This window comes from Sus scrofa, chromosome 9 (assembly GCF_054392235.1).
Source record: "Sus scrofa isolate SSC_HxYL_T2T_F1_AM1 chromosome 9, Sscrofa_HxYL_maternal_Yorkshire_Landrace_v2.0, whole genome shotgun sequence".
NCBI classification, from domain to species: Eukaryota; Metazoa; Chordata; class Mammalia; order Artiodactyla; family Suidae; genus Sus; species Sus scrofa.
In genome coordinates, this window is record NC_139391.1 from 141,001,092 (window position 1) to 141,021,577 (window position 20,486).

Consider the following 20,486-nt stretch of genomic DNA (forward strand, 5'->3'; position numbering starts at 1 on the left):
GAGAGCAGAACAGACACCAGGACTGGCTCAGGAGCAACCCCCTGGGTTGATAAGGATGCTTGGGGGGTGTCTTCCGTTGGGCGGCTGGGGGTCTTGCTTGTGATGGGGAGCGGACTGAGAAGAGGATTGAAGCTTATACACGAGAAGTAATTACAGCAACTCGGAAGGTTGTGTGCTAGAAATAATTACAGCAACTTGGAATTCCCGCACCAGAAATAATCACAGTAATTTGTAATTCATGTACTAGAAATAATTACAGCAACTTGAAACTTGTACACTAGAAGTAATTAAAGTAACTTTGTTAAATACTTGGCAGTCATTGTCGCTGTGATTTTAGATGGTTGGTGGACTCTGGGACAGATTTCAAACAAGATCTTTCTTGGCACCAGTCAAGCCAGTCAACTTGTAAGTTTTATCTCCTCCTGTTCTCATCGCTGGATTTTTTTTTTTGCTGTCATATAGTTGTCATTAAGGATTTGGCGCCCTAGGCCATGGGTGGTAGAGAGGGACGGGGTGTATCATCTGCACAGCATCCTGAAGGCCCTCAGACTTGATCCCAGGTCCCAGATCCTCACTCGGTGTTGCCACCTTTCTCTGTTACCACTCCACCCTTCTTAAAATACAGACTATTAAATATACCACAACCATTTAAAACTAAGGAGTGACATGAAGAATTATAATGCTGTAAACTGCATGGACTTCAAATGATTATAAATGATTTTCTGGGAGTTCCCATCATGGCTCAGCAGAAACAAATCCGACTAGGGACCATGAGGTTATGGGTTCAATCCCTGGCCTTGCTCAGTGGGTTGAGGATCTGGGCATTGCCGTGAGCTGTGGTGTGGGTCACAGACGCAGCTCGGATCCTGCGTTGCTGTGGCTGTGGCATAGGCTGGCAGCTGCAGCTCTTATAAGACCCCTGGCCTGGGACCCTCCATGTGCCACGGGTGCGGCCCCGAAAAGACAAAAGACAAAAAAACAAATAAATAAATGATTTTCTATCCACTTTTGTATTACACAGTGTTTTGTGTTCTATTAAGGCTAGAAATCATGACTTTATTACCAATCTTTCCACATATGTAAATTTCCAGTTAGTCTAAAAACTTGGTGTTTTTTCTGTCTTTGAAAATGTCAGCAGTTTGTCTCTTTTTTGTTGCTCTCTTTTATTTATTTAGTTAGTTAGTTTTCCGCTGTACAGCATGGGGACCCAGGTACACATACGTGTATACATACTTTTTCCTCCCATTGTTGTGTTGCGATGTAAGTATCTAGACATAGTTCTCAGTGCTACACAGCAGGATCTCATTGTAAATCCATTCCAAGAGCAATAGTTTGCATCCCTTAACCCCAAGCTCCCAATCCCTCCCACTCCCTCCGCCTCCCCCTTGGCAGCCACAAGTCTGTTCTCCAAGTCTATGATTTTCTTTTCTGTGGAAACGTCCATTTGTGCCATATATTAGATTCAGATACAAGTGATATGGTATTTGTCTTTCTCTTTCTGACTTCACTCAGTAGGAGAGTCTCTAGTTCCATCCATGTTCTCTTTTTTAACCCACAATCCAGCCATCATCTCTGCTTTTATTTTTTTAAATTTCATTTATTTTGAGAGCTCCCTGGTGCTCAGCGGATTAAGATCTGGTGGTGTCCCTGCTGTGGTGCCAGTTTGATCCTTGGAACAAACTGATGATGATTCCTGATGGCCTAGGAACTTACACATGCTGTAAGCGTGGCCCCCCAAACTTTGTTTTTGAAATTCCCTATGTAAAATGTATACATAGGAAAATGAGGTCGTCCGTGTATCTGCTTCCCAACTATGAAAACAAACCAATCCCAACCCTGCAGATGCCCCCTGTCCTTCTCTCGAAGCCCATTAACCACCGAGGGGTCACCATTATTCCGGATTTGCTGTTGCACATTTTCATGCACCCCTTTAATCCTTAAGACATGTGTTACGCTTTCTGTTGGCTTTTTGTCTGGTTTTTAAATGTAGTTTTCAGATTCTGTTCCATTGTGGTTTTTATCACAAGATAGCGAATATGCAGTAGGACCTTGTCGCTTCTCCATTCTATACATAATAGTCTGTATCTGCTGATCCCAAACTCCCAACTTTCCCTCCCCCTTGGCAACCACAAGTCTGTCCTCTGTGTCTGTGAGTCTGTTTCATACAACTTAATATTTGTGTTCAGTATTGTGTGTATGATACTCATACATGCCGGCATCTCTAGGTGTTCATTTCCCCTGATGCGTGGTTTTCCATTGAGTGAACATACCGTCATTTGATGTTTTGTCTGATTTCTATTGAATTTGGAAACAACGCCCATTTTTTATGTTCCCAAGTGTAAAAAAAGACATTTCTGGGTTTTATATATGCATCCTTCCGTCTGCAGGTGGTGCATCAAGAGGTGTGCACGTCTTTGTATATAAATACTGCAACACTGTTTCTAGTGAGTTTTACCAGTGGACCAACCATTGGCAATGCTTGAGTTTCCACTACTGTGCTTTGTGGCCAGCATTTCGAATTTTCAAATTAAAAAATTTTACTTTTAGAAGTATGAAATTGTACTTTGTTATAACTTTAGCTGACATTTACCTGGCTTCTAAAAGCCATTGTTTGTAAGTTATGCCTTCCTTGGCTGTTCACATGTGTAACTCACCTGTTGCAGTTGGGTTGTTTGTCTTTTACTGATTGGTTGTAGTCGTTTTATGTCTGTTATTCTGGATAAAAATCCTGTATTGGTAACACGCATCAAAATATCTCCTGGTCTGCGATTTCTCTATTTTGCAGTGTGCCTTGCTGAGCTGAAGTTTTGAATTTTGATATAACTGAACGCATCAATATTTTCCTCCCTATCTCGTTACTTTTGTGAAAATTTTAATAGCTCTTTCTCCACCAGAAGTAATAAGTAATGATTAATAATATTTTACTTTTTCTTAAAAAAATTGAAGTTTTGCTATTCACATTTACCTCTTTAAACCACTTGAAATTGCATCTTGATGTGAGCAAGGGATCCGTCGCCCAGCATGACGAGGCAGTTCTCATGGCCCTGTTTGATGAGGAGGCTCTTCTGGGTAGTTTAATGGGTAGTTTGTTGCCTGTTGGTTGCAGCCCATTAGTGAAGAGTCACAACCAGCATTTTGTGAAAATTCAATAGGATACAAAATGTAAAAATGCACTTTAAATAGATATGTGTATTTTGCAAAATATACCATGGCTAATTACGAAGAATAGTGTGAGACAGACAGATAATGCCTAAGAAAAATGCATGTGTCCACAGCTAGATTATTCTCTGGGGTTTCATTTGATTTTCTGGTTTGATTTTGATCAGTTTGATTATCACATCAATGAGAGGGTTTTTAATCTTACACGTTTCATTTCTTACTTACCTAACCCATGATTAACTGCAAAGCAAAGTATGGGAGACTTTTAGCCTTAGTCAGCAAAATTAATGTTAAATTTCAGTTCTGGAAAAATAAAAAAAATCAAAGGTGACATTTTTCAAATCTTTAACAGTTGTATGTATCACTTCAATAAAGCCAGCATAAATTGCCCTTTAAAGAAGACTTTTATTACAAGAAGAAAAAAGAATAATGAAGTGGAAATATGCAAAATCATAATCAGGTTTAAATGCTGAATCTGGATTTGCGAATAGTAACAGTATTGAGAAAAATATTGTCTTGTTAAGAAACAGATTTTATTGAGCCATATTCTAAAAATACTATGTAAAATTTGTATAAAGATTATTTAAAAGATAGTTTTATACCCCAATATAAATAATAGGTTTCTGGGTGTTCCCGACGTGGCTCAGTGGTAACAAGCATGACTAGGATCCATGAGGATGCAGATTCAATCCCTGGCCTTGCTCAATGGGTTAAGGATCCGGTGTTGCCATGAGCTGTGTAGGTCGCAGATGCAGCTAGGATCTGGTGTTGCTGTGGCTGTGGTGTAGGCTGGCAGCTGTAGATCCAATTAGACCCCTAGCCTGGGAACTTCCATATGCCTCAAGTGAAACCCTAAAAAAAAAAAGTAAAAAAAAAATCATCTTTAATAGATTCTATATATATAAAGTGAATGGTAATAATTTAAGTAAAAGATTAAAACATTCAAAAATAAAAGATCCTTGTAAACACAGCCAGCTGAAATTGTTGATAATCCTATTTAAGTTGTTTGGTTTTTACAAATTGAAGGGCCGTGACAACCCTGTGTCAAGCAACTCTTTGTGCTTTTTTTTCCCAACAGTATCTGCTCACTTTGTGCCTCTGTGCCACATTTTGGCCATTCCTGTACTATCTCAAGCTCTCTCATCGTTACTATAGTTCTAGTTGTGATCAGTGAGCTTTAACGTGACTCTGCAACAAGATCACGACCCACTGAAGGCTTACAGTCTCCTTAGCATTCTTTAGCAATAACGTATTTTTTAATTTAGGTATGTCCATTTTTTAGACACAGTGCTGTTGCACACTAAGGAGTCTACAGTGTGGGACAAACACAACTTCAATGTGCCCTGGGAAATCAAAAAGTGTGTGTGACTCCCTTTCCTGTGGTATTCACTTTATTGCCATGATCTGGACTCAAGCCCAGATACTCACTTGAGGTATATGCCTTTATATATATGCAGACAGTAAATACAGAACTATATGTACATGTGTGGGCACACAGAGGTTCATATAAACCCATGTGTTCCTTCCCCTGGGAGGGCCTGGAAGCAGGACATCCCAGCAGCCAGAAGCAGGTCCAGCTCCAAGACGTTGGTTTAACATGCCACTCTCCATAAAAGGCAGTGCGAGATCCTTGAAGACAGGGCTGATTCTGGGGCCAGAGCAGGGAAACTACAACATAGACCTAAAGGTCCTCGAAGCGCCTAAGTGACTGCAATCTCGCCTAACTTACGGCTGCTTCTCCTCCATCGTGGAGGCCTCCACTCTCTGGTCACTGAGAGCCACTCAGACTGAAGATCTGAGAAAGCGAGAGCTCAGCTTTGCCAAATATGGCCTATCCAGTCATTGAGGAGGCTCCCAGCAGGGAGAACTCGGGGGAGAAGAAGCTCTGAAATAGGACTAGATCACAGGCGTCTCAGTCGAGGACGTGTGTGCCTTCGGCTGCTTGGAGTCAATTTATTCTGTGTTTGCTTTTCACCACGTAAAACTGTACCTTTAAATCGTTTCTGTTTAAAATTACTAACTTTTGGAAGCCCATTCCTATGAGACATCTCTGAAGACTTTTTTTTAAGAAGGGGAAATACCGTCATCATTTGATTTGTAATAATTTGACATTATTAACTTAAATGTCGGTTACTCAGCTGCCCTTTTTTTCTCTTTTTCTAAGTGTGAGTCCCAGTTCCAGAAGCAAATACCTTCCTCTCTATACGTAAGTAATGTTTCTTAATGTTTTAAAAATGACTAGAATTACATCTAAATTGTAGTTTCTTTCAGCTCACTCGTGTTTGTAAGGCACTTTTAAACACAACTTACACTTTCTAGCCAATCTCTGTTCTTCTAGCTCCGTGCCTGTTGGGAGTGTCATCAAAGATGAGTTATAGAGTTTGATAAAAGAAAGAGGGAGCAGTATTTTCAGTTTTCCCAAATTGCTTATTTTATGAAATAAAACACCCTGGATGCTGCTAATAATGGGTGTTGTCAACCAGAAAGACTTTTCCACTTAAGGTGGAAGCTGTGATTTGCTCACTAATGCTGAAGGGCAGGAAATGTGACCTCCTGCTTTTTGAAATTGAAACCCTGCATTCTGTAGACAGCCAGGGTGTGGCCATCCGCCTTCAGGGGTCTTCTCTCTTTATGCTGGAGAAAACCTTTGTATCTTAGCCTGCTTGGGCTGCTGTGACAAAATACCACAGACTGGGTGGCTACTGAACAACAGGCATTTATTTCTCACAGCTCTGAAGGCTGGAAGTCAGAGCTGGCCTCTTCTGGGTCTCAGACTTCCTGCCCTGCCCACACACAAGCGCAGGGGGCTGGGAGCACTAAAGACTTAAGCACCTCCCACCTTCTGATACCGTTGCCTTTGGGTGTTAGGATTTCAGCCTGTGGATTTGGTGGGGAGAGTAACCTGGTGGCCTAGCAGTTAAGGATCCAGTGCTGTGGCATGGGTTCAGTCCCTGGCCTGGGGTACTGCCACCTGCCAAGGGCGTGGCCGAAAAAAATTGGGGGTGGGGGGCATAAACCTTCAGATTGCGGTAGCTTAGAACAAAGTAAATCCCAGAAAGTGGAGGCATCCGGGCCTTTGCACTGCCCTCCCCCATTACTCCTGCCTCTTCTGCTTCACAGTAGAGGTGACTCATCTTTCCACTGGTGGCCCCAGAAATGCCGCCAGGACCCTCTCTCAGGCCTGAAGGCACATTGCCAGTTGCCCAGAACCCCAGGCACCTGCCCCGTTTCCATCTCCACGGGCGCCCTCTGAGCTCTGGGACCCTCTCTGCCGGGCCCCCCCCCCCCAGCACCTCCCAGGCTCCAGGGAAGGAGGCGCAGGGCTGCAGAAACAGCCCCCTTCTTTGCTCTCAATCACGAACCAGCACTTGCTCTCCCTCGGGCCCAAACCGCAGATCACCCCTTATTCTTCAAATGAGAGACTCGCCTTACTTTATGTTTGTGAGGCAAACCATTCCATCATCATAGTTGGTTTTTTGCATTTTGAGTTTTGATCCATTTTGGCCAGCTTTCCTTTGAGAGCTGGCTTACGTTCCCCTGTTTTCTCTGGGTGTCTCATAAAGAAACGCAGCAGTCTTTTCTCTCTGCCCCAGCAGTGGCTGCGTGCAGTCCACGAACGCAGAGGACATTGACAACCCCCACGGCGACACCGCCTCTCTCGCCGGGGCGCGGAGCTCTGAAGTTCTTTCTGCAAACACAAGCCGGTGAGTCCCGCTTCCGACCAGTCCCCGCACTTCCTTACTGAGGGCACGCGTGGCAGTGGGCTTTGTGAAGAATGAAGGACTACAACACGGCCGCGGAGGAGCCACTCGGTCCCCCTAGAGCACAGGGACCTGCATCCAATATCCTGTGATAAACCACAGTGGACAAGGACATGAAAAGGAATGCGTATGTATATGTGGCGGAGTCACTTCGCTGTAGAGCAGAAGTCAACACCACGTGGCAAATCAACTTCCATTAAAACAGTAGAAACTGACACAGCATTGGAAATAAACTGTAATTTTTTTTAAAAAAAGGCCTAGGTTTGAGCACAGCTTAGGAAGAAAGACCAAACTAAAAGATGTTTCACAACTTTGATTTTAAAATATATCTCTGTAACTTAGTGCACTGAAGAATTAAGGGAGCTGTTTCCTGAAGGAACTGTGGTTTCTCACACAGGAAATTAGTTTTGAGCCCTGACTAACCTGTGCACCTGCATATATATTATATATTATGTGTGCACACGCACATATAAAATGCAGACTATAAAGATGTGTGTGTGCACACACATAAAACACAGAATGTAAAAATATATATAATGTGTGCACACACACACGTACAACACAGAATGCAAAGGTAGATATATATTTGCTTTCACTGATGGCAACACTGAGGCTCAGAAATGACTTCCCTGGCACTCTCAAGACACGCTACAGGAAGCCGAGGTGCTGTGTCTTTTCATTAGGCCACTGAGCTGCCAAGCATGGCTGCTACAACCATCCGTTTCTGTGATGACTGCAGAGCTTGCAGGAGAGGTCGTGCCAGGCTATAGTGTGAATCACAACAGGTTTTTAAATGTTAATGGATTTCCACTTAAAAAAAAAAATCAGTTGTGCCCATATGACAAACTAGCTAAATTTCATATTATCTGTCCTTCAGACCTATTTAAATCCCATAAAATAATTTTGAATTTTCCTATGTTACGTATTCTGACTCTCTAATTCCCTTGACTACTTGGCCAAACTAAAGTACGTTTCACAACTTTGATTTTAAAATGTATCTCTGTAACTTAGTGCACTGAAGAATTAAGGGAGCTGATCTATTTCAACGGAAAGAAAGAAAGAAAAGGAAGGGGGGGGGAGGGAAGGGAAGGAGGAGGGAAGGGAAGGAGGGGGAGGGGAAGCCTCCCTCAGAGTTAACTCCTTGCTTTCGATCTCAGTTCGACTGAGGGGTCACTTTCACCCACAAGACTCAAGGCTGTGATGTTTTAGCTGAGTCCTCAGGAAGGGTTCATTGATATGATTCTTCCTTAATTTCTGCAAGGAAATTATGGCTATTAAACGTAGGAATTCTAACAATTCTAAGAAAGCATATGAGGACAAAACCAACTGCAAATATTCTATGGGCATAAAAATGTAGTACTGTTTCTCCTTTGAAATGTCCATTTGAATTTTGAAGTGTTTTATGAAACATTCTTTCTGAAGAATCAAAACAGATTCTTTGAGGGTCATTCTTCAAAGAGTAAAGATCAGTCTGGCAGCATTTTTAAAATTTGATGAAGAACATGCCCTTCAGCTTGAATACATCTGGGAGCATATGCCGTTTGACCTCATCTTGCTGTTAATTTCTGTTTTTAAGGAAAAGAAATTACGTTCATGTAAAAGAATCGAAGACATTTAACTGCACTTACCCAAATTGGGCACTAGAGGGCCTCTGAGGTTGCGAAGTTTCTCAATGAAGGAGGTCTCGTGTTTAAATAGAATTTTAACCTTTGAACACAAAGAAATGTTTTCCATTTTTATTTTGAGGTACTGATACCAAATCTATGTATATAGTGTCCCATGTAACATACAAAGTAAAGGAACGAGGAAATGCCTCTGTGTCCCCCACCTAGCCAAGGAAATAGCATTTTATTCAAGTCTTTTAAGCCAGCCGTGTCCTCCTCCCAGCCTCATTTCTGGGGTCTCCTTCCCCCACCCAGAAGGCATCACTGTCAGACTCTGTGCTTCTCCTTTGCTTGCTTTGCTTTATGGTGTGTCTATACGTACTTGAGTCTCTAAACAAAAACGGGGCCTCGTCTCCACAAGATCACCTTGCGCCCAGCGCGGAAGCATCCACACAACGCGATGCCACTGCGTGGGGTCCCGGCCGGAAGCGCATCTGCTCTGTGCCCAGCGGACAGCACCGTCCTCTTGGAGGGCAAAGAGGACTCTCCCTCTGTCTTCTCATCGAAACTTTCAGAAATCGCTTTGGTACTCTCTTTAAGATGCTCGTCGTCCGTGGGCTTGTTCACGGCCGGGAGCCCTGCCCCGCGCCCACTCCCGCGGTGGAAGCCGCGCTTCAGACAGTCAAGGCTACTGACTCCTGAGTTCAGGCGGCTCCACTGTGGGAATCACTAGCTTCCCCAAAGCGTAAATGTTTTCAAGTTTTTCTCATTCATTGATTTTGTAGTCTGGCCACCAAATTGCCTGACATGCCTGCTGTATTGGTGGTGATAGACTAACAGTTTTAAGAATAACTTTTAAGGATCCCGCGTTGCTGCAGCTGTGCCTTAGGTCACAGCAGAGCCTTGCGTTCGATTCCTGGCCCCAGAACTTCATGTGCCACGGGTGCTGCGAAGAAGGGAAGGGAGGAAGGAAGGGAGAAATTTTTAATTAAAGTAAGTCTAAAACTGAACCTGATAATTAGAGAAAAAGTGCAGAAACAAAAACACTAAAAATACACCAAACTTTCACACATAAACATAAAATTTTGGCACCTTTCCATCAGTCGTGTGCCTCTTTCATCTTGCTTGTGTGTATTTATGGAGCTGCAATAACACTACCTAAAGAATTTTTACTACTTTCCCATGATGACGTCATCGTGGGCACACGAGTTCATCGTCATTTTCATGTGTGTAGATATACTGTCACTGACTAGTTCCTTTCGGCTCCACATGTAAATTCTTCCCATCTGTGGCTATGCTAAATAATGCTCTCAGACATTTTTTAAGTGAGCTTTTTCTGTGATTTGGAATTTCCCACTTCACGGAGACTCCTTGCAGTGGATAATGGGGTCAAAATACGTAGACACTCTTAAGCAAGTCGCCAAATCCTTCCCTGGCTGTGTTAGGTAAGTTTACAGTGGAACCGGATTTTACGTCCAGTGTGTATCTGCGCCCCTCACGTCAGTGCTGGCATCCAAGCTCACCCGATAGCATCTTTCTTTCTTGTTCATATAAAAACAAGTCCAACGTGTTTGTGAGAATAAAATCCCTCTCTCATTTTCTGTCCTGATATTGAGAATTGTACGTCTTCAACTGCTCCCTCAAGCCTGCCTGCTGTCTGCAGTGTGCAGGCGCCTGCGCTTCATCGTGTGTGCCCGCGTGTTGGGCGCGGGTGCAGGGTTGACGTATGCCCAGCCGTCTTCCCTGGCACCACGCGGGGCTATTAGGGTCTTCTCTCAAGGCTGCATGGCGTCCCCCTGTGAGCTGCATCGTGGTTTACAGAGGCCAAGCCGTTCCAAACGTTTCCCTGTTGTTAAACACGGAGCAGTAAAAACCTCTGCATGGGTCTTTGCCCGGTTATACACACATTTCTGTAGCATAAATTGCATGCGTTTTCTCATTAAAAGTAAACTATTTTCTGATTTGGTAGGCATGCCCCGCTATTAAAAGCTCTTTGAGGGAAGGAACCCGAGGCCATACTTCAGTTTCCACTGAGGTTCCCAGCATCTCACTTTGGACTAGTTTAGGAACTGGAACCCACAATATCCACTGCATTCAGTGGGAGTGCCTTTTTTTTAAACATTTTTTATTAAAGTGTTTTTGATTTACAATGTTGTGCCAATTTCTGCAGCCCAGCAAAGTGACCCAGTCATACAGATACCTACATTCCCTTCTTACATTATCTTCCAGCATGTTCTCTCCCAGGAGATTGGACGTAGTTCCCTGCACTCTACGGCAGGACCTCATTGCTTCTCCATTCTAAATGTCAGAGTTCGCATCTACCGACCCCACACTCCCGACCGTCCTCCTCCCTCCCCCCTCCCCCTGGCAACCTCAAGTCTCAGCAGGAGTTCTTGAAGCTTAGGGAGGAGTAGGAATTCCCCCCCAAAAAATGGTGCGGAGTCACTCATCACTTATAATCTGTGTCAAGCAAACAAGATGAACATAAGGATCCCCCCCCTGAATCTTGTTTTCTTTCCAAATCTTGTTTTGTTTTGTTTTTTAATTCTTCTCTTAAATACTAGAGCCATATTCTTTGCAAGAGCTTAATGAGCAGGGCTGAAAAGAAATTTGTTTCCTTTTAGTAATGAGTGTGCAGTTCCATGTAGCTTCAAAATGCTTTGCGTTCGGGTGTCCTGAGTGCAAAGCACCCGCCAGCAGAAGGATGTGTAAAGGCAGATCCGGGCACAGGCGGCATCCAGAAGCCTCGGCCTTGCCCTTTCGAAGGACATGGAGGGCCGGCCGCTGGTGCTCCACCTGCCTCTCAGCTGGTCCCGCCTTCCCGCCTCTCCCTTGTTTTCCCCCCGGGACCCTGGGGCTCCGAGCAGGAGGGGTGCACCCCCTGACCCCACGCCGGTGCTTTCCAGACGCCGTTGGCTGTTGGTTTCCCACATCCACCCAGCCCCTCACCGTGCTGTCTTCCACTGAACTGCAGGCTCTTATTTCAGGACGTCACAGGGTTTCGTGTTCCCTCTGCTTCACCTCAGTCATTTCAGGGGTGATGCATCTTCGAATAAGGAGGAACTGTCCAGAGTGGACCCCTGGGCAGGACCGAGCTGGAAGCGGGCCGCCCTGCCTGTTCCCGCGGGCGCTGCACTTTTAACGGGCTCTCACCGCAGCCCAGGTTGAAGACGGGCTATGAATAGCAGTTCCTTCGGCCCACCGACACTTCTGCCTTTTCAGAGAACTTTCACATCTGCTCTCTCATTTGCTTTTCAAAGTAGGGTGATGAGGCCAGAGGTGCGGGAAGGGGTGCTCGCCCCACTTTGCAGATGAGGAGGCCCAGGCAGAGGAGATGGTGCCCCAAATCCCTCATTTCAGGAGGGTTAGGAGAGCCGCTGCCAGGCCTCTGGGCGGAGCCTCCAGCCACTGAGCGCTTCCTGAGCCTCAGCCCTGCTCCGAAGGTCAGCTGCTGGGTCATTTCTACGTCCCCTTCCAGGTGGAAGCTGCGAGGCTTCTAGGAAAGGGGCAGAAAAAACATCCACTAGAGTTTAAGGAGTAAAACTCATTTCTGAACCGATCGGGGGCCACAGCATCTTATTGCATTCAGAGAAACACAGCCCAGGACCAAACCAGTTCTGGTCTGACTTGGATTTCTCCCTGAACGACAAGCACGTCAGTCCAAGCTCCCCAGCCCTCTTCCATTTTCCCCTCTGCTGCCCCCCACCCTCAGCCTTCCCTGTGCACCCCCTTAGCTCAAGGTTCCCTGAAGCCTGGATCCTCCCATTTTTCCCCAGGCCTGCCTCCCCTCCCCCCACATCTGCACGGGTAACCTCCCCACCCCTCCCTGCCAGGAAGCTGCAGATGTCCCCAACGTGGGCGGAGGTGGCTCAGAAAGCTCTGACTCTGAGCTCCCAGGGTCCCAGGGCTGGTGGGGGCAGCCTGGAGGCAAACACCAGCTGCTGGGACCCTGAGCCCACACCCCTCTCTATAGCCCTCCCATATCCCCCCCACCCCATCCCCCCACTGCCGCTCTTAGAGGCATCCAAGGTCTTTTGCCCGCTTGGGTTGGCTGAGCATTTAAAACATGTGCTCCTCTCAGGAGCCAGGCCCGGCTGACTTCTGCTGGATCTGCACCTCCCACAGAATAGCTCTCGATAACTGAGCATCCAAGTGGCTAGAACCCGTGCCACAGCCGCACCTGGAATAAGGACAGTCTGCTCCACCCCAGCACAGCTCTCCTGGCTCGGCCGGGAGCCTGGGTGTCAGGCCTTCTGGGTTGGGTCGATTCTGCCACCTGCCAGCTCAGTTGTCTCTGGGCACCCAACTTAGACTTTTTGCCTCTGTGCCCACATCTCTAAAATGGGCGTGATCCCAGGTCCTGTGACACAGGGTGCTGTGAGAGTAAATAAGTGGTCTCATGTAATGTCATCGGGGTGCCTGGGTGGCAGTGGGCGCTCCAGGAGGATGAGTCAGGGCTGTGGTTCAGAGACCGTGGTGTGCAGAATGGGATTCTAATTCACCTCCATGTGGCCCGCATCCCGCATGTAACTTGGCTTTGCTCCGTTGCCTCTCTTTTGTGTGATCACACACCGTCTGGGCTCCCTTTTTCTGACTGGTTTACACTCTTCCTTGTAGTTCTCAAGTTACTTCATGTCTATTTTGTTGTGCTCTGGTGAGCAGAGCCCACGTGGTTGTACAGAGGCAGGAATGGATTCATGTTACCCACCAGTGGATCAACTCTAGACTTATTTGGGGACGTGGGTACCAAAGAAGGTGTTCGAAAGACCAGCAGCTGTGGAGCAAAGGTGAAAATGAAGACTTCTCTTATTTTCAGGCGGTGCCCGCTTCTCCTGGCTTTCCTTAGAGGGAGGCGTGGGTTTGAACCCACCCCTGAGCTGGAAGTTCTCCCCGCGCCCATCCGCTTCAGTGTCTTTAATACTTTTGTGTCTTCCGTCTGAAAAACCGTGTCACCTATCAGCCACGCGTCTGCAGAGTGGCTCCCAGAGACCATTCTCTTCTGGATTTAAGGTCAACATGTTGCACTGAAGGGGGAAAAAGTCCCCTTGCACTGTCCTTGCAAACGGGTTAAAAGGAATAGGTCGTAGAAGCAACGTGGGTGAGGACTTTCGTTTTCACATGCTTGGCAGTTTATTATGCAACTGAATTCGTTTCTCAAACCCAAGCAGCCTGTCTTTGATTCAGTCTGCTGTTATTTTTAGCTATGAAGTCATAGGATATTCTTCTAGTGTGATGTACGATGCCATGTGACATCAGTGATCTGCACACCACAAGCCACCTGTCGTCGTTGTATGGTGTTCTGTATCAAGCCCTTCTCCTGATTGACACATCACTCACTCCCATCTTTGGCTTCTTAACTGCTCTGATGGGAGGCTGTGACTTCAGAGGCATTTTCATGCTGCAGGTGTCCGGGGCCGGTGGAAAAAACCTCTCACACAGAGGAGGGGATTTCCTCTGTAACATGCATGGAAGCTTGAATGTTTGGGGGAGAGACATATGCATGAATGATTTTGCCCCATTTTTTTAAACCTCTCTCACATACAGCCGCAATTCTTCAAGAAAATTCCGAGAAATCCTAAAGGGCACTGCCTAGAATTTGGCAGCGGTGGTTCACTCACCCGGGTACCTCCAACAAACCTGAAACAGAGACTTCTGAACTTGGCTGCATGCTAGAATTATCTGGAGAGATTTTTAAAAACCCCAGTTCCCGGGTCACACCCCTTAGCAATTCAGTCTGACTATCCGGGGGGGTGGGAGTCAGGCATCAGTACCTTTTAAAAATCCCCGGGAGTTTTCCCAACAACGTTTGGAATCTGCTGTCTTAATGTCTCTCCAGCATCCTGTGCTGGATAAACTGCGCCCTTCACCTACCAGGCTCCTGTTTTGTCCATTTCTTATTTCTTTAAAAATCTTATATTTCAATGAGAATTAGGTGAGTACCTACCAAGTGCTAAAGACTTGCCAGCTGCCTTCACCTTGGTTGACAGCCTCCAACCCCCAGCACCCTGGGGGGTAGCCTGGCTGAGCTGGCCCGGGGCCACGTGGGCTTGGAAGGGAGGCCTGGCCCTGATTCCCCTCGTCTCACAAGCTCCATGACCTTGCACGGCTCATTCTGCTGCTGCCCTTGGTGGGATTTCTCTTCGCCTCGTCTGCCCCAGTGTCCCCTGTTTTATCGCCCTTGAGCTGGGCAGTGGTTCTTCCAGACACAGAGGACATTGATCAGTGCAGGGCCCGCCTGGTACGTCATGTCCACCCAGCATCGTGATGCCAGCACCTGGTCCATGCATGGAAGGGTACAGAAAGGACCTTGAGCCCGTGTCCTTGAGCTTGGTCTTATCACCCCTTCTAGCCGACGCCACAAGAGGCTTCATCACTGTCCAGGTCTGAGAGCCGCCGAGTGGAGTCACGGGCCCAGATTTGAGCCAGACCCTGAGCGCAGGTTTGTTGCCTGCTCTCAGCTGTCTGCCTGCCACCTGCCATGGCAGGGCAGCCTCCTGAAGCTTCAGAGTGAAAATTCCTCCTGGGGTCAGGGGTGCCTTGAGGTGTCCTTGACTTTACTGGACGTGTGGGAAGGACGGGACAAAACCAGGAGACCCACAGAGGGCATCCCCCCCCACCCCAGCCTTCTGCAGAGGCTTGGTGGCTGCTGCTCCTGCTGTCGTGTCGGGATGAGGGCCCAGGCCAAGGGCTGTCACGCTCCCAGAAAGGGGCCAGGGATGCAGGCGCCAACCACCCAGGATGCAGACAAGGCAAGCTGAGCGGGCCTTCTCCCTGCCCCGATGGCAGTGCATCGCTCTGTCCCCAGAGCAGGCCTGGAGGCAAGCGGGACCCTCAGGGCTGAGCTCCAGAGGCGGCGTGTTATCTGGGGGAGCCCCGTGGTTTGCGGGGAGTGGGTTCCTGCTCTTCGAAATACAGTTCCAACCTCACAGGCTCCCTCGCTCCTGAGGGTGAGGCTGCGTGTCTTAAACAGCCCTCGGGCTGGGCCCGGCCCCTCCTTTCCCTCAGGAGATAATCCAGGGAAAGGGTTTGAATGCCCTAAAAATGGTAACAAGAGTGGCGACTCTTCACCTGCTCTGGGCAACCTAAGGAAACATTTGCTTTTGCACGATTGCTTTTGCCTTTATAGAGACGGATTTTCGATGCACTCTGAGGACCCCTGCCACACATCCTGTGTTCTCCTCCTCCTCTCTCTCCCCCGGGGGGGAAAAGGACCAGGGAGGCAGAGGAGTCAGGGGCCTTGAGCTAAACGCTGCCCTTCAGCAGATGTCGCGAAGTCAGTACGTTAGTGGTGGCGAGCAGGACACGCTTGCACATCCCAGTTGTATGTCCACCGATACTGGAGTCCGCGTCTCCCAGCTCTGTGCGGGACCCACGTCTGCTCTTTGGTAAAGAAAGCGTGTCTGCCTTCATTAAGAAACAGCTCAACGGCGAATCGTGTGTGTAAAACACATGCCCATCCAAACAGTAGAAAAACATAGTCTTGCAATAAGTTTCCTCGGTCCTGGAGTAGGACTGTTGCCTGCAGCGCTCTGCAGCCCCGGGCTCCCGAAGGCCGGCGTGCTCTCCTGTCTGCGATGGATTTCCAGGCCTTACTTGGGACAAAACCCTTAGACGGCGTCCTTCTCGACGGCTTCCTATTTGGGCGCTGGAGGCCGTGACTCTTGCAGAAATTGCTATTGTCATTTCCTGTCTCCCCCTCTTTGCTGTCTCTCCTGTAGCTCTGCCAATATTCCAGGATACACCGGAAAGGTTCATTTCACGGCCACCCATCCAGCAAATTCTAATATTCCATCTACAACCCCCTCGCCAGATTCAGAAGTGCACCGGTAAGTTATGAGTCCCCATGTACCCAGGTGTGGGGGAGGGGCACCCTAATTATGATCCTTCCATTAAAGAACAACTAAGGGCCCATTGACCTTGTCTAGAACACTGGGGTGTCAGGTCTGAAAAGACAGAAGAGTGCATTTTCGCTCTCCTGTTGCTGAAAGGAGCACATCGAGGTATTTAAAGCTTCTTAGGGGAACAGTGTCTCTGCCTCTGGGACCCAGCTCTGCACACGTATCCCCCTTCGGCGTCGTCAGCCAAACACGCGTGGAACGTGCTGTGTGAGACGCGTGTGTACTCCCTTTGAATCACCACCTCCACCTCTTTCTTCATAAAAGACAAGTTTCTGCGGAAAGCCACCTGTATTTTTAAACACCATTTTGCAGGAGGGATTCGATGGGGGGTTGTCTCCCACTCCGAGCTTGGAAGCTGCCAGAGAAGAGGCGGGTCAGTGCGTGTCATGTGTCACATTTGAAAGTGTTTGAGGGGAGTCTGCCCCTGCGAATAAGATGACACAGTTCAGAAAATGCAAATGTGTCTTAGCTGGGGCCAGAGGCCCTGTGTGATAAATAAGCTCTCCCATGTCAGAAGAGGGAGGGAGGCAGCCCCCTCCCCCGACCACCAAAGGGTGACTTTTCTCCTTTTCGGTGGAAAATCCATCCGTTTATCCGACCCTCGGGGCACCCACCCTGGGCCGGGCCCTGTTCAAGGCACTGAGCACACAGGATGAGCAGGACAGATCCTGGCTCTGGGGACCTTACTTTCTGGTGTGTAAGACGGCCGAGGCCAAGAGGCACACAGGTAACTGAGAAAACGGCGATGGAGGGAGGCCGAGTGCACAGGTAACTGCAGAAGCTGTGATGCTGGAGAGGCAAGTGCTGTGCAGAAGGCAGGACAGGTGCTGTGCTCAAGGGGGCCCTGCGCAGGTCGGGCTAGGGGGTGGTGACCGTCAGGCGGTGACCAGAAGTGACCTCCTGCCCGATGGGCTTCCTGAGGGCCCCGAAGGGCGGAACCGTGGAGGGCCTCTCGGATCCCGGCCCTCGGCTCATCCAGCTCTCCCCTCTCCTTTGCTGGTCACTTCATATGTTCTTTCCTTGAGTCAACAAATGTTCACGGTGTTCCAGGAATTCCTGCTGTTTCTGAGACGCCCTCTGCGCAGGGCGTGCCCTGGACACTGCCGAGCGCCAGCCTCCGATGCGCCCCTTGCTGCTCTGGGGGATGAGGCCCCTCCTGCTGAAAGCCTGTCCTGTCCCTGAAGTGGCCACATGCACATGTCTTTGTGCCCACAGCCCTGCCCTCGGGGGACTCACCCTCTCCCAGGAGTGGCCACACTGCCCCAGGGCCCCATCTCTCCGCCCCCCCGCAATCAGAATCTCTTCTCCCGCCACTGCTTCCACTGCCTTTCCTCAGAAAGACATGCTCTCACTTTTCTAAAAGGTCCATCCTCCCTGGAGCTCTGGCTCCCCTTCAGCCTGGGTTCCTCCCTGGGCCTCTCCCTTGTTCCTTCCCTTTCTAAGCATCCTTGAGAAGCAGACGGCCACCCCTCCCCGCCAGCCCCCAGCCCTCTCCCTCCTCCAGCTCCTGTGTCCAATGGAAGCTGACCCCCCCAAGGTGGGAACTGCGCACTTGAGGCGGGTCTTGTGGTTGGTGGGCTGCAGAGGGGGCTTGGGGGTGAGTGGCTTAGGCCTTGAACGTCCACGCCGAGGGGTAGAGGGCCATGTGGTCCCCGAGACACATGTTGAGCAAGTTGTACAGGACACCGGCCGGGCTAGGATGGGCGTTGAGAGGAGGTGCGGACAAGCAGGCAGAGGGACTGAGGGGCCGCGTTCAAGAGGAGGAGGTGGGGGCGAGGGGCGCCGTGGGTCTCGGGATCCGCGGGTGAGGCCGGCTCCTCTCCACTCCAGCCGGCACGCCCAGTGTTTCCTGTGCCTGCCTCACCCCAGAAGGCAACCTTCACAGAAGCTGGAGTTGTCACCTCCGTCACCTTGTTCCACAACATAAAAAATGGTTACTTCGTGACAATCGCAGCATAAAAACAGGCCCCTTTTGATTCAGTTGCCATGTGCTTTGTAACTTCTGCGGCATGGGAGCATCGCAGTGTGTGTGTATGTGTGTGTTTTGAAAAACAGCAGATTTGCAGCAGAAGTGCTACAGGCTGCATGCTGCTATCAACGAGAGGTCGCCTGATGCGTGTCCACACTGGGACGGACACCTCCGGGCACAGGTGGGGTTCGGAAGGCATCTTTTGCTTTGCATTCTACTTTTTCACGGTTTTTTTCTTTCTTTTAATTCTCACAAGAAATTTGTCAAGGCCTTGTTTCTTTTTCTTTCTTTTTTGCTTTTTAGGGCTGCACCCGCAGCATATGGAGGTTTCCAGGCTAGGGGTCGAATTGGAGCTGCAGCCTCCAGCCTCCACCACAGCCACAGCAGCGGGGGATCCGAGGCACATCTGTGACCTACACCACAGCTCATGGCAAGGCCAGATCCTTGACTCACTGAGCGAGGCCACAGATCGAACTGGCATCCTCATGGATGCCAGTTGAGTTTCTTTCCGCGTGCCACAGTGGGAACTCCAGGGCTTTGTTTCCACTGGGGGGAATGAGCAGACTAAGACTTGTGGAGGCAGAGCGCATCTAGAGCTCAGTTCCCCACCTGCAGGCTGGAGCCAGCTCTGGGCCCCGCCCCGCCCCTCCCACCCCCACCTTCCTCCACCAGCCCCACCCACGTGGTCCGTGCCCTCCCACCTTCCTGTCTCAGGGAACTCTGACCTTTGCCTGCCCCAGGTTGACTGCCCGACCCCCCTAAGTCCTCGCTGTCATAGATTCTGGGTGACCATCCTTCCTCAACCCAGAAAGGTGACCCTTCCTCCGTCAGGCCCAGAGCCCACTCCTGCAGGGGCGGGCGTGGGAACTCTTGGTTGTTCAGCTGCTTCTCTGCATATCCTCATCTGCTTCGGGCTGTATTTTCTGTATTCCTGGCATCTACGGTTATTCTAGGCACAGAGTAGATTTTCAGTCAGCTAACTGTTTGCACTTCCGTGCGTAGAAGACAATTAATGAACTGAGTGCAAAAAAATGAAATAAAGGAAGCAACACACACAAGGACCGACCACCCCAGTCTCTGTCCTGGGCTCCTGCTCTCTCGCCCATCTGCGTACACCCTTAATTGGAGAGTGTGTGGAGTTGTGTATCTTTATTTTATTTTAATTGGAGAGTGTGTGGAGTTGTGTATCTTTATTTTATTTTATGTGTCTTTTTTCCCTCCATTCTTTCATAGCGTCTTAGGGAAAGAAATGGCAGTTGACGTCTTCCGTCACCAGGGGCCGCTGTCTCAAATGGTCACGACTGTAAAGCCCCACAACCCCTTCGAGAAGAAGGAAAAGGAAACTGTAGGCTCCTGAAAAGGACCTGCCCTCTGACGAGGCCTGAGCCTTGGGGAGGCAGTGTGCACCCTGTGATGGAAAATAAAAGAAATAAGGTGAAAGCCTGTGCCCAGCGTGTGTGTGTGTGTGTGTGTGTGTGTGTGTGTGTGTGTGTAGAAGGTGGACAAGGTTTGGTGCCCCCAGCCTCAGTCATTCAGCTGGCACTGCCCTGCAATGCCACCATGCCATGGTGGCAGCCTGCGGTTTCTGGAAGCCACCAGTGGCAGCGGTTTTATTTTAGAAGGTTCCTCTTTAGAGTTGGAATGCCAGGCTCCCTAGAGGTTTCGCGTCACTGTAGGGATTGTAACGGAAGAGCCTAGATCGCAGAGTCTGTGATCACAGATTATCCATCAAAGCCCCTGTGTGGTGGATGAGAAAAGAGAGCGGCGTTCTTTTCACCCAGGGTGTGTCGCGTGGGGACAGCGTCTGTGACCAAGAGGACAAGAGCCTTCCTTCGCTGGCACCATGGCTTCTCTTTCAGAGAGACAGGCATGCGCCAGGCTCCGTGAGGGTCAGAGGCCACACGTGTCCCCTGCAGGGTCCGCCGGTGGCCTGTCCGGGGCCTTGACCGCGGGGCGCCCAGCTCCAGCATCACTCAGGCGTGTGTGGGTCCCTCCAGCCTCCCACGTGGGGTTGTCTTCGTACATGGAGCTGTGGATCGGAGCTTTCATTAACCTCGGCTCATGTGACCCTGCGACCCCACGGCAGGCATTTTAC

General features: G+C 49.0%; 1 protein-coding gene and 1 long non-coding RNA gene across 9 annotated transcripts in view; one reads left to right on the top strand and one right to left on the bottom strand.

The window, feature by feature from the left end:
• SPMIP7 (sperm microtubule inner protein 7) overlaps window positions 1–19,824 on the top strand; it is a 49,055-nt gene extending 29,231 nt beyond the window's left edge. For 4 of the 7 annotated variants that reach the window (XM_084978546.1, XM_084978550.1, XM_084978548.1 and 1 more), the window contains 5 exons: window positions 338–405; window positions 5,324–5,365; window positions 6,756–6,863; window positions 16,243–16,350; window positions 19,625–19,824. In XM_084978546.1, the coding sequence (XP_084834672.1) occupies window positions 338–405; window positions 5,324–5,365; window positions 6,756–6,863; window positions 16,243–16,350; window positions 19,625–19,748 (450 nt within the window). In that variant the 3' untranslated portion in view covers window positions 19,749–19,824. Of the gene's footprint in view, window positions 1–337; window positions 406–5,323; window positions 5,366–6,755; window positions 7,175–16,242; window positions 16,351–19,624 lie in introns of those variants that run through there. The other 3 variants (XR_014816881.1, XM_084978551.1, XR_014816882.1) reach the window with 2 other exon arrangements.
• Window positions 3,545–11,730, bottom strand: LOC110255549 (uncharacterized). Of its 2 annotated transcripts, none has more exons than XR_002336094.2 (3): window positions 11,474–11,730; window positions 8,549–8,627; window positions 3,545–7,006 (listed from the first exon to the last, which is right to left on the bottom strand). It is a non-coding gene; the product is annotated as an uncharacterized LOC110255549 (long non-coding RNA). The 2 variants fall into 2 exon arrangements; XR_014816884.1 differs by having other exon boundaries at window positions 8,549–9,470; window positions 11,474–11,717.
• Window positions 19,825–20,486: the final 662 nt, after the last annotated feature.